The sequence below is a fragment of the Anneissia japonica genome, unplaced genomic scaffold, assembly GCF_011630105.1.
Source record: "Anneissia japonica isolate Jap-2015-1 unplaced genomic scaffold, ASM1163010v1 scaffold718_len1063573_cov188, whole genome shotgun sequence".
NCBI classification, from domain to species: domain Eukaryota; kingdom Metazoa; phylum Echinodermata; class Crinoidea; order Comatulida; family Comatulidae; genus Anneissia; species Anneissia japonica.
In genome coordinates, this window is record NW_022727435.1 from 556,540 (window position 1) to 570,777 (window position 14,238).

The 14,238-nt window shown below is 34.6% G+C and overlaps 1 protein-coding gene across 1 annotated transcript; it reads right to left on the reverse strand.

Annotated features, from left to right (window-relative positions):
* Nucleotides 1-2,204: 2,204 nt before the first annotated feature.
* On the reverse strand, nt 2,205-10,591 carry LOC117113722 (cyclin-dependent kinase 5 activator 1-like). Its single transcript, XM_033257152.1, has one exon. It carries the CDS (start codon nt 10,333-10,335, stop codon nt 9,184-9,186), a length of 1,152 nt encoding a protein of 383 aa, XP_033113043.1. The 5' UTR covers nt 10,336-10,591; the 3' UTR covers nt 2,205-9,183.
* Nucleotides 10,592-14,238: the final 3,647 nt, after the last annotated feature.

The following is a 14,238-nucleotide window of genomic DNA, read 5'->3' on the forward strand; positions in this document are numbered from 1 at the left end:
CAAAAAATGTAATGTGCGAGCTTACATTACTCCACGAGTTAATAAGCATAACCTTGGAATTTAGTAGGCCGGCTATATCAAATTTATAACGAGAAGCAAGCAGATACACAGAAAACGAATCGATATTAAAATTTGATATTCGAATAACTCTTGGGCACTGTAACATTTATCCACTTATATACTTCTATAAAACAAAATCTAAATTGGCAGAGACTATTGTTATTCCTCTTAGGTTTTTTTTTAGATTTATGCAGAAAGATATTAGTCATAGGCTATGACAGTTTATTTCAGTATTTATAATTACGTAATAGGCCTATGCTCTGCCTTTCATGTTATCAATATGTTTAGTAAAGACATCGTGATTATTTTTGACATATTTATTCCGGTTAACTATAGCCTAAGATAAGAATTGCACAGCAACCAAAATAATTATTGTACGGCTTCGAAAGATTCGCCATTACTTAATTAATATTCTTATTAGACGGTCGCGATAGACGAAAGTGAGATTGAAAAGCAAAGGAAAGGTGATACATTAAGCAGAGTGTTTCGGGAGAAGGAAGCAATTTACTAAACTGTAGTACTAATTTAAGCTCCACACTAATACGCTACACTTCAGCAGAAAATTAAGTAAAATGGTCTACTGACGCAAATGCATCTGGAAAGTAAGGTTTGAAATAATGGCTGTGTGGAAAATGTTGTGCCCACTCTCTTCATGCTCAAACTCAGGAAAATTAAACAAGAGTTTTAATCTCAGCAAATCTAGAGAGGGGTGAGCCGGGGTAAGGGGGGGGGTCACGCTTTACTATGGTGGGGCACGCCCATCAAGACCCCCGAACAGATACACCATTTGTCTGGGATATGTGGTTGGCTTCTTCTAACCACGGAGGATGTAAAGTACATCGTACATCGTCACTATGTAAATCAGGCCATACAAAATGTTAATAACAAATGTGTTGTGATTGATTTGTTTTTCGTTCAGTTGTTGTTTGTTTAATTTTATTACCTTTCGTACACAATACAAAATGTAAGCCCATGTTCACATGAATAAATATGCTATTCAGTTGAATCATTAAGAGACGAGATCCGTGCGCTTGCTTTACTGTCCCATTGAGCTCCTGTCGTTTAGATTAAATAGCACGGATACGATTACCTTTTTGCTTAATGTTAAGACAGTATAGTAACAACTGATAATCACTGTTATAAATTTGTAGATGTGAGGCATCATTTTTATGTTGTTTTGCAATACAGATTTAATACATAATCCGTTGCGTTTTCATTACTGCTGTTGTTTGTAGTTTTTATCGTTCCGGTTATTGTCTCTCATAATTTCTACCAGTTTTATATACGGTAATGTTTCTAAGAATGGTGTGAGATTATTGATATACCAACGTCACAGTGTACCGTAAGTCTCTATGTGGGATGCATGTCTTTGAATCAAATGCATTAATTAAGATCAATCTTCGGAGAAACAATACAGTTAAGTGCCCTTTACGAACTGACCTTTAGATCACTCTACATTACATCATATCCTCCTTTTAACGGACAGTGAATACTAGGCCTAATTATTATTATAATTATATGCGCTTTCATCTTAGCCACCGTAATGAATGTTTACGTTTTCAAGACATTCCTGGTCACATTGTCATACAGTATATCAAGATAAAAGAGTTCATAATATTTTAAGCCTTGCCTTCAATCTCAGAGGATATAGGCCAAGGCATTATAGTTACTTAGCTTCATTATGAATGTTAATTTGTTTATATTCGATATGAAAGCTACTACTGTATATATTTGCAATTACACATAGGCATATATTGTTTATCCCATTCTGTTAAAGTAGCAATTTATCAATGTTGTTAAATAAAACAAAATAAAAACATGTATAATGGCTGTTGTTTAACATCCAAATCCTACATTTAAATAGACTTTATGTTAAAAAATATATATAAATCAAAAAGTATATTAACGTATGTTCAATAATTTAAGAATAACTGTTAGTTACATAACGTAATGGGCTTGTCATCAATACAAAATGTTCGTTCTAAATCTATAAATCAGCGAGAACTGTAACACGTTGATTATTTCCTTAATAATGATGATGTGATGGTTCACAGGATTGAGCGATATAGGCTTATTAGACTCATGATCAAAATGTAGACGTACTGAAGGATGTTCAACGGTAATAAAAGACGACACATATTGAATTTTGTACGCATATCTTTCGATGCATTTATTCACACGTAGAGAGAAAACAGAATTACACAATGACGGGTGACGCAATGAATATCAAAACACATCAAAGACTGTATGGAGAACTGGGTTGCCAATACTCCCCAAACGTTTTAACGCTTACATATTATACTGTTCGCTTGAGTAGGCCTAATACCGAATACTGTGAGTTCGTCTGCATTCAGCAAACTTTAGTAGAAGGAGGCCTGTAATATCATTTCTGTGGCACGGGTTCCACCTATGTAAATTATGTACATTGCCTCAACTATCACTTAAGCTGTCTATATTACAATAATAACATTGTCTGCTTTGTACACGATTTCATAGTTTTCCAGCTAGCCTGCACTGTGCTTAAGCTTTCAAAATTCTGTACAGAAATTGTGGGCATAAAAATGTTATCCAGAACTTTTTCTCTAAACCAGAAAATGTTTACAATTAATCGTTACAACCTTTCGTTCCAAAATATACAAACATTTGCTTAAGGAAGTTATATTTCCGACTCATTTATGTACAGCTACAAAATAGACATACACGTCGGAATCACAGGTAGAGATGACCACTGAATGCCTTAAGTTGAACGGAGAAAATGTCACGTGACGTATGACGCATACATCAATGATATCTTTAATAATCGTTATATTCAGATATTAAGTCCCGTTTTAAGAATCGACTAACAGAGATTTAAACATATTAAATAAATTGTAATTTCTTCCCACGTTTTTAAGTCAGTCGACCTTTGGCCTTAAGTCGGAGCGTTACTGTCACTCAGTAATTCTTACAGGCCAGAAGTACCGTATGTCTTAACACTTCGTTAACCCACTATCAACTGGATGACGACATCAATAAACCAGCATTATTTGTAGGTCTATGCTCGTATGATGTAGTCTTACCATTTGACAGGGCAAAAAAAATCGTTTAAGTAATTTTGGCAGTGTCTCTTCTTCTAAACTTACACGTTTTTAATAATATACTTTTTTGTTTTCCTTTAATTGCAACTACCCTTCTTATATTACAACTATATATATGCATACATTTAAGGTATGCGGATTGATAAAAAAAATATTAATAATAATAATAACATTGTAAACAACAATAATAATTATAATTAATATAATTATACAGGCCTATATATATATATTGTATGAACTATATCCATCAATCAACTCACACTACATCAATATTAATTTTGTCTGTTACATTCGCGCACCTTCTCTCAATTTTATAAAATATCATAACCTCTTATATATTTACAATCCATATATATTTATAAATAAATATGGAATATTTTTCTAAATATTCTCCGCTCTCAACATAATGTTTAACATCAGTGCATGTAATATTAAATATTAATCTCTTTCGTATAATTCGCTGATGCATAGTGCTGTCAATTTCATACATATTTTAGTGACGCAGAGGGAATAAAATGCATGTGGCTTCTAAAGAACCAAAATCGTTTGAAAAAGTATGTCTCTATCGAAGCAGACGGTAATTCACACTTAGCATTATCCGCTGTTTAAAACTAATGGCGTGAATACTGTAGCATAGAACTGGATAATGGATCATAAATTAGTCGGAAAATATAATGTAGATGCACCAAACGCATGGGTGAGGGTAAATTTGTTTACACTAATTATAGCGAATGTTATAATATCGAAACAGAGGGTCAATAGACAGTTTTCTACACTACAAGCTCTCTGACGTCATTATAATGCATGGGAGTGTGTAAGATTTTCTCCATTACACATAGCACATTCATAGGCCTATGCACATGATGGTTAAAGTGCTATCTAATTCACCCTGACGTCGGCCTATCTAAATGCATTTTGAATATTTTGTAATCTCAACAAGACATCTCTAAATGATTATATAAAGCTGTACGAAAGATTGGAATGACGTCATAATTATGCTCGGAAAATAATTACACACTTGGGCTTATATATATATATATCTTATAGAACAAACAAAACAAAATACTGTACATTCGGGGTCAACTGTGACGATGTTTTCTGTTGTCGTAATAACGAGTTCTATCCAGGGTATTATAAATACAAAAATATTTGCTTTTAGGCAGAATTCAAATTGAGCTCTCCTTTGGGACTTGCGGCATTCAAATAATCATTATAAACACTTCTCTGCCCGTTTAAATATTAATGATATTCTAACAAGTTTACCGTACCGATGTAATATTTCCTCCGCTGTGCTGTTAAATATTTTAAAAACCTGCTGCATGTAGGCTACGGCGTAAACATTATCTGCCATACACTTTATTCAAATTTGGTTAATCACTTTTCTGGGGTTCAAACACATAGCCTAACATCATAATGTTTTGGCGATAATTGTACCGTTACATTGCAAAAGGCCGTTAAACTTAATGCTATTAATGCCCGTCGAACACATTCAAATACACCAAATCATTATTTCACTTGAGGAAGCTACCTGGAATATAAATCGCCGTTATGCTTAATTTATGTGACGTGCTATTTCCACCAAACTAGGGATTACAGTATAGTGGAAAGGTGTACTCATTGCGGCAGTGCTGACCTCTAGGGAGGATGTTGGCAAGTTCGCTACAATTGAGTGTAGAGTAGTTGTTATTAAAATAACAATTTCAATATAAATCAATACCAATATCAATACCAATAACCAATTGTACCACCAGTACCAATACGAGTACCAGTACCAATATCAATACCAATATCAGTAACAATATTAATATAAGTACCAATACTAATCAATAGCAATACCATTATCGGTAACAATATCAATATAAGTACCAATACCAATATTAATACCAATAGCAATACCAATATCAGTAACGATATTAATATAAGTACCAATACTAATCAATAGCAATTCCATTATCGGTAACAATATTAATATAAGTACCAATACCTATATCAATATCAATAACAATACCAATATCAGTAACAATATTAATATAAGTACCAATACTAATCAATAGCAATACCATTATCGGTAACAATATTAATATAAGTACCAATACTTATATCAATATCAATAACAATACCAATATCAGTAACAATATCAATATAAGTACCAATATCAACACCAATAGCAATACCAATATCAGTAACAATATTAATATAAGTACCAATACTAATCAATAGCAATACCATTATCGGCAACAATATTAATATAAGAACCAATACCTATATCAATAACAATACCAATATCAGTAACAATATCAATATAAGTACCAATACCAATATCAACACCAATAGCAATACCAATATCAGTAACAATATTAATATAAGTACCAATACTAATCAATAGCAATACCATTATCGGTAACAATATCAATATAAGTACCAATACCAATATTAATGCCAATAGCAATACCAATATCAGTAACAATATTAATATAAGTACCAATACTAATCAATAGCAATACCATTATCGGTAACAATATTAATATAAGTACCAATACCTATATCAATATCAATACCAATATCAGTAACAATATTAATATAAGTACCAATACTAATCAATAGTAATACCATTATCGGTAACAATATTAATATAAGTACCAATACCTATATCAATATCAATAACAATACCAATATCAGTAACAATATCAATATAAGTACCAATACCAATATCAACACCAATAGCAATACCAATATTAGTAACAATATCAATACCAATCATCATCAGTAACAATATCAATAAATATACCAATATCAGTAGCAATATTAATACCGATATCGATAACAGTACCAATATCAATACCAGTACCATAACCAATACTAATATAAATACCAAATTCAAATACATAAATCATTTGCATATTCGCCAGCAGCACCAATATAAGTCAACACATTGCAACCGGTTAGAATTCATACTTGAAGGTCTTTCAATACTACCTCGGAACATAATAATCGTACGTGAAATAAACTGAACTACCCGTAAAACTTAACGACGAATTAAGGTCGGCTTTTTGGAGTTGCGTGTCATAAATAATTCTTATATAATTTAATGACAATATTGCGTGAGACGTGGGTTATGTTAATATAGAAAGTACAAGACCTATGAGAAGTAATTTGATCTTGAAACTTTGTTAATAGTGGGATCGTTTTTTGCCTTTGGGCCCAGAAAATATAATTCCGCCGAGATATTTTACCATAGTTAAAAAGTCTTCATAGCTGTGTCTAATGTGCAAATCTCAAAGAGTAGGATAATGCGTAAGGACGATTAAGATGCCGCAATTTTCGATATGACCTTTTTAGGGCCATATACAAAAGTAATTAATATTTATATAGTTATGGATGCATAAAGGGTTTTGTTAGAAATTAATAATGCTGTGGGACATTCCCGTGTGTTTAATTGGCGATATAATCTCTATAATATATAATATATATATATATATATATATATATATATATATATACATATCGCATATATATATATTATACATAGGATTATATATACTACCACATAAACTAAAATAGAAAATATAGAATAAGTAGAATTTCATAATCATAAAACGTATGTGACTATAGGCCTAATGAAGCATAACATACTAAATTAGGAGATGGTTTATAAAACTACACCTGACGTTTTGTATTACGTAGATGATATATAAATTGACGAGTGTTTCAAAATGTAGTCGCATCAACGAACGTACATATCCGTAACTCTCAGTATAATTTCAGTCAAACTGGCTCTTTGATTTTTATAGTCAGCGTTCTAAAGGTCACATACGTGGGAGATTTCTATGTGGCTGAATAAATATATGACATTTAAGATCTATACGAAAATGGTTTCAAATAAAACAAATACTGACTTAACTCGCACATTGTACAGATATCATCAAGTTAAAATATGAAATAAGGATCGAATCATATGATAAAGGTTAATATTGGAATGGTATAATGTTACATGTCGCTTAAAAGATCGCAGTCCAATTCTCACTCTTCTACAGATTGAAGGAAGGAATTACAAAATCAATATACAAAAAATAACTGGAATTATGTGGTCAAGCAACAATTAAAAAAAATACACAAATGCATAGAATTTACGGGTCGTAATTATATAAAAAAAAATATATATTACAATCTACAAATAAGACGAATAGACGTCTTTAACACGATTTCATACATATAGTATATAAAAAGAAATATTTGGTAACAAAACATCTCTTTGAGATAAAATCGCTAGCATAAATATATTGGAGTTACATAATTAACATATTTAATTTACAGAGCCGCCGTTCTACAGCGTCGCGAGTTAATCAATACGGATGGCATAAATAAACATAATATATTTAGGTTACTGACGGGCTCGACATTCTGAACAGTCATCTTTCGTTGATGCTGCTTTTCCTGATCAGAATCTATTTTCGTTCAAGCAATACAATGAATTCATAAACATTGCCTTAATCTGTTGCTTGCAGAAGGTAAAATATCGTTTATGAGTTGTATTAATAGCATTTCCCCCTGATTTACATACCATTATACAAATGAATGGATCTGTTTTATCGTTATGGAAAATAATTGCAGAATATAACTTATCGTGTATACCCGAGGGATGTACTAAGTACTACTGGATAATACTGTCCTAATAACGAATTTTTAATTACCCCCCTCCCCTTCACTCACACGCCACCAACACATACTTGCACGTCTTTTTCATTTCAAATAATATGCTATATCGTTCCCCTTTTAATAAATTACAGATTTTAGGTTATAACGCAACCTGAATACTGAATAATATTGCTCATTAGTATAAAGAATATGGTACGTTATATTATCCGAGAACAGCACATAATTTACGATATACTTATGAATATATAATTAGCGCTATTCGTATCCGTTCACTAATGCGAGACTTCGTGTAGTGAAGCTTGAAAATTGACGACTCGGATTCGATAACGTTGCATTGGGGATTTGCTCTGGATGTTGACTCATGATTCTGCAACAAAAATCCATTCCATAACACATTTGATGATTCCCCCACCCCCATACAGTTGTCATGAATATTCTGCAAACAAACATCACTTATTTGATAACCCCACGAGTACTTTTTGGCAGCATAATTAACCGATCAGTATTCTTTATTTTATATTCATTATCGTTTAGGTTAATTAGCTATGCTTTCTTGTTTTAAAGAATTCCTATAGTTCGAATTTCCATGCGCAAAGTATAACAGACATTAACGTTAATGCGCTGCGAGGTACAACATTTGTTATGGTTTCATTCTGACTAGTATTTTAGTCTTTAAATAGCAAAACGGTATGAGGGAAAATTGTATACAGGCGTTTACATCTGGCCAGCATGTAAACTCCGTGTTGGCAGTCCAAAGAATCGTGTTACACCAGCGGGAGAAATCATACGCAGTGGGGTGGTAATTTTGCCGGTATTTCTGATCGAGTCTCGATGCGACTATTATTTGCCAAGTGCCAAGACGAAGAGGTTGGGGTTTAGTGTGTTTACCTTTTTGAATATCAAAATAACGTTTGGGTGATCGGTAATTTAATATTCTCCACTCAATACCGGACTACTGTAGACCTTCTATAACCGACTTCATTCTAGAATTGTGACTATAAATATACATTAATGTACATAATAACATCCGCATCGATTATGCCATATTAATAAGTGGGAATTTGTCGGCGTCTGGCCGATACAGCTCTCTCCACAAAACAATATGCGTCTAGACACACTTCTCGATATTAAATAAATAATTATACAGAAAATGTTTGTAGACATTGCACAATTTGGAATTATGAGATAACCTACTTAATAAAGTTGGGGCACCTCATAAGTCATAATAGTCATAGTTCTAGGCTTTCGCCATGGGTCTGCATCAGACCTTTAGACATACGGAAGCCATGTGATGGGGTCACGAATCGTACTGGAGATCTGTCAATAAATCCATGCTTACTTTGTTTATATAACCGGTGGGTTTAATTTCCTCTTTAAAAAAATGACTCTTTTAAACCTTAGCATATGATTTCAAATCAGCAAGCATACTTGTAAAAAAGTTCGAATCGCGATTAATCCGCAGCATTTTCCCACTACAGTCATTGACAATTTTCAGACATCGGTCCCAGAATTTCTCACGGCTTTCCTCCACTAGAAATGGTTTCAATGGGTAACTGATTTCATTGCCCATGTAACTATACGACAAATACAAACAAGTAAGCAGCATACCTTGCAACTCCTGGGGTTTTCTAACGCGGGATTTTGTCAGAAGTTCGCGCACCAGCATGAATACGAAGACAACGTTTGGCGATGAAAGAAAGTTCACATCTTGCCATCCTTGTATAAGTAAAGAACGATCGACGGCTCGGAGCCATACAATCGCTTCTGATGTGTCGAAATCTTTTAGATATGGGCAATGAAATCGTACAAAATTTGCTAAACATTTGAGAAGTTCACTGGTGGAGGATTGCACAAATTTTCTACTGGTGATCAAACTACTGGAGCGGACGTTGTGCCCGCTCTGAGACTTTCGTAATGATGATGCAGTTGAGTAGGTGAAAGAAGTTGTGGTAACAGAGTTGCTTGGCCTGATGTTCTGTTGTGTAACAGAGGGCTTAGGAGGTTGAGATGTAGTGGTTAAGTTCGCTATCGCCGTATAGTTTGCATTTGAGCTGGTGTTGAGATTGAAACAAGAAAACGATTTCTTTATACTCGAATCCAGATCTTCAGCATTTCCGTTTGAATCTAGTGTGGTCATTGGAATCAAATTGGATCGTGGAATATTATTACTTGTCTTTGGTTTTAAAACATTGTTATTTGCCTTATCCGAACTCGTTAATCCCATATTCATGCTATTCGTATGATTATTAGCAATTGTTGTACTTACGCTGGTTAAAGGTATATGGCCAGACGACTTTTTCTTTCCCGATGGATTGAACATTTTCCATCCAAGGTTACTGATGAAAATGGAATGCTTACGCATAGACTTCTTCTCCGTGTTGGCTGTACTGCTCCCGGTCGATATCGAGGTAGAATCCCTAGAATTTGAGTTAAAATTTTTCGAATTATAGAATGCATTAATATTACTCATAGTCAAGCTGCTTGTTTCGCTATAATATCCACAGTCCTTCTGACGGGGTGAGAGGGAGAGCACTGTACCCATGGTGACGATTTAGATGAAGATGACGACGGTGTTGTCCTAATTAAACAGTGTACACAGATGGGACTTAGGATGATGCCGTCGAATATTATCCCAAGATAATGATCAAGGGAGTCGCATTTAAAAATTCCAGGCCAGCTTGCCAATGTCTGACATTGAGGGCACTTATTCGCTGCAGCCAGCGACACTGTCTATGTGCCTAGTACGAAGCACCGTCTGCGGAGTAGAGCCGTTTCCGTGATATTGCATTCCATAAACAGCTGTGTTACGTCGCCTTCTTAACATAGGCTTGTCGCTGTACATGCGCGATTCTCGAATCTTATTGGTCAATACGGCACCGGCGCTCACTCCTTGAGAAAATTCATAATGATATTACAGTAACTGTCAATTTAGCTGACGCGGTTCAGGTATCGACATTTTTAATGAAACTAGCCTGAGTTCTTGGCTGCTCATTAGATTAATGAGCTCAAGGATATATCTCGAATAAGACTATTCTCAATAGAAATCCCAATGAGATGGGTACTAATCCAGCTTCAAAGTCTCTTAAGCTACGAATATAGCTATATTACTAACATGATATTAGGCCCATCATTAGTAAAATATTTTTTCTTCATAGATAAGCCTTTTTAATTGAACCTAAAATGATTGCAACTTAGCAGCATGGTTGATAACCATCAATAAGAAACGGATTCTCTATTTTTCTATATTTATATTGTTGCTATTTCAAACGTTCCCTACCAAATTAGTTACTTTAAATAGTTTACAGGTTCCAGTATATTTCAATTCGACGTATGTTTAAGTTATCAACATTCATTTTACGCATTCTTTCAATTCTTGTACAATGTGATTCATTTCCGGATCTTGTGTTATTAACAATGAGTCACTGATTGAATATCTCATAATTATGTCGAAATATCATATCAACATTAATTATAGCGCACACAGGCCGCTCTTTGTGATATATATTATTTACAAAATGAGTCATTTTTGAATGAACTACGATATCGTATCGAATTCACGAAGGGTATAGAGGATGCGAACGCTTGTTTAAGGACATCTGTTGTTTTGAAGGAACAATACTGTACTGCAATAAAATGCTTATAATCTAACTCGTAAAATATGTAGTTTGTAGTGCTTTTCTGCTACTTTTGTCTTTGAAATAAAGTGGTTCTGAAAGCCGGGTACGCCCTAGTACGGTCGTTGGCCAACGCGATTCTATAAGAACGCAACGCCACGACGTGCGCGCAAAGGATCGTTTTGAATGACGATCGGTTCAGACTGCTCGTTCAGACTGTCATGACAATCAGCAGACGGCGTCGGGTCGTCTAACAGGAAGCGGAGTTGGATTCGTAATACGACCGTCGTACATCGCAATGAGTGCCCGGCTTAACATGCACGAGTACAGTGCGAGGAGCGGGTCCTACACAATGTAAATCAGCCGGTCGTCTATCACAGTCAATTACGGATGCTTATTTATACAGTATTTCCAACAGGTATAGAAATATAAATGCGGGATCGAAGTTAACTATGACGTCAGCTCATGATATTAACCTTAACGATCGCAAATATAATTATTTATTGGTTTATTACTTCTCCCTTGACAACTGACCATTCTTTTAAGAGCTAGCTTTTCCGATTAGGCATATCTAAAACAATTTGTAACATTTGTTATGGGACTGTATAGATATTTATGTAATGGTGCCGTACTATAAATAGGGCAGTACTTTCAGTTCCATAGAATGGTAAGACTGAAAGTTCTCCTGTTAGGCACCTGAAATTAAAATCACACAGAGTTTGGGCCGAATGTAGGCAGAAATTAAATGTCGCTAGATATTACTGCTTTTAAATTGCATTCAAATTCGGTTAAATATGTATTTTTTAGAAGAGGAGGTCGAGTTTATATAGTGGTTTGTGGGTGTAATGCGTTCCAACACACATTGATTGGAGTGCTTTTATAGAAGGCCTATCTTTCAACACACAGCTAGGCCTATTGGTTTTCTTTTAATTTTGTAGACCATGAAGTCTTTAGTAAGAAGGCCCATCTTACCTATGTAATACATTTTGAAAGACTGATTTTATCAGCCTACAGACCTACACAACACTGGCCTTTCTTTAGGAATTCTATTCGTTTTTGCGATAGACGTACACATTTCTGTTAGTTTCAATTCTAGTTGTATTTTTAACGGGAAACCACGTTTTTACACCTTTGTCTCCTTTTACTAAATTGTTGGCTTTCATTCTCAGTTCCTCGACAACTAGGGATTTACGTGTAATTCCATGCATGCGAATACAATACTAGAGAATCTTAAATCTAGTTACCGAGAAATCTAGCTGAGCATATCAACATATTTTAGACAACATAATGTGTCTACTAAGTGAATGTCAAGTTGTGCTTGCAGTTCGCAGGAACGGATGATTCGTTTGACTCTAAGGCGACCATTTGGCGCGTAAATCTTAACATAGAGAAACGATGCAGAAAGCAATGTGTCTTCTATATTGAGTGAAGCGTGGGAGGACCATTACGAAATCGCTTATGCACTTGCTTCAGTAACACGGCAGTGCTCTAAGTACGCCTCGGCAAAAACGTTTAGCATACTACCCTTTTATAGCCATCTTTATTCTCTAGAAATTTATCATTGACGTCTTAATGTGTCAATAAATAAATGAATCTACCGTAAATGAAATGTGCAATGTAGGGACTAAGTCAAGATTGCACTTGGATAACTGTACCATCGTATTGTGTTAGAGAGGTAAAGTAATGTTAATTTTTTATTTTTTTTATTTTTTTTTTGGTTTTCGGCCAAATGTTCCACAATTGTTAAACAAACAAAATAAAATACCTATATTTTAGGGTATTCCTCATAGTGAAAAGCCACTGGAAATGTTCAGGCGTACACTCGATGACGACATTGTGATGTCACTGCATAGAGGGGGCTATTATATAGCCGAGGGCCAGGCGATGAATGAGTAATAAAATATACTGTATACTTAGTATAATTTTAAAAGTATAATTTTATTGTGAATTATAACTCAACACCATCGTAAATGTTTTTATTACTCAAAATTCAATTCATATTGAGACAGGTACATACAAAATCGAAGCAATAAAGCCACGACCATAATTATTTTTACATTTCTCAAGCGCCTAAGAACATAGATGCAAGAAAATAGCAATTTTACTTCCTGCTGAGGTTAACAGAATTGTTTAACACAAAACAGAAGTGTATCACCTAAGGATTGTTGAACAACATTTTTAATATACTTAAACCCCAACTGTTATACCCCCATCTTCCTCCTCCGCTACACAAACACTTTTACACAACCAACACGGTACACCGACATCTGTCGATTGCGGATCGTGTATTCTACTGCAAAACACAAAACAAAACACTGCATGCGTCGGTGACGAATTCGTACGCCTTCTGTGAGTGCTTGCTCCACGCAACGCCTGTCCGCTCACCGTCGTTGAGAGTGGATAGACGTTGGAAATGATTCGTAGGAGTGTCGATGGAGTCCCATGGATCGCGTCGGCTGGGCTGCCGATATCGACACAGTGTGCGCCGGGGTTTGCAGATAACGCAGATTCTTCAGTTACCGTATTCTGCCACCTTCAACATTTTGAATATTTTTGATCTACGTTTAGGAGAAACTAAAATAAAACGTACAACGTGGCTCCACAATCACTAAAAAAAACAAAAAAAAAAACTCGATTTTAATAGAATTATGTTTCCGATAAATACAACGCTTGAACGATAATAAATTACAACTTTTATACCATGTCTGCCTGTGCTGTTATGGACATGATCGATGTAAGTGTTGCCCGTCAAATATAATCAATAATATCCGTTTATGTTACTGAGTTTAATATATGCAACGTCACTGTCAGCAAACGGCAATTTTAGACAC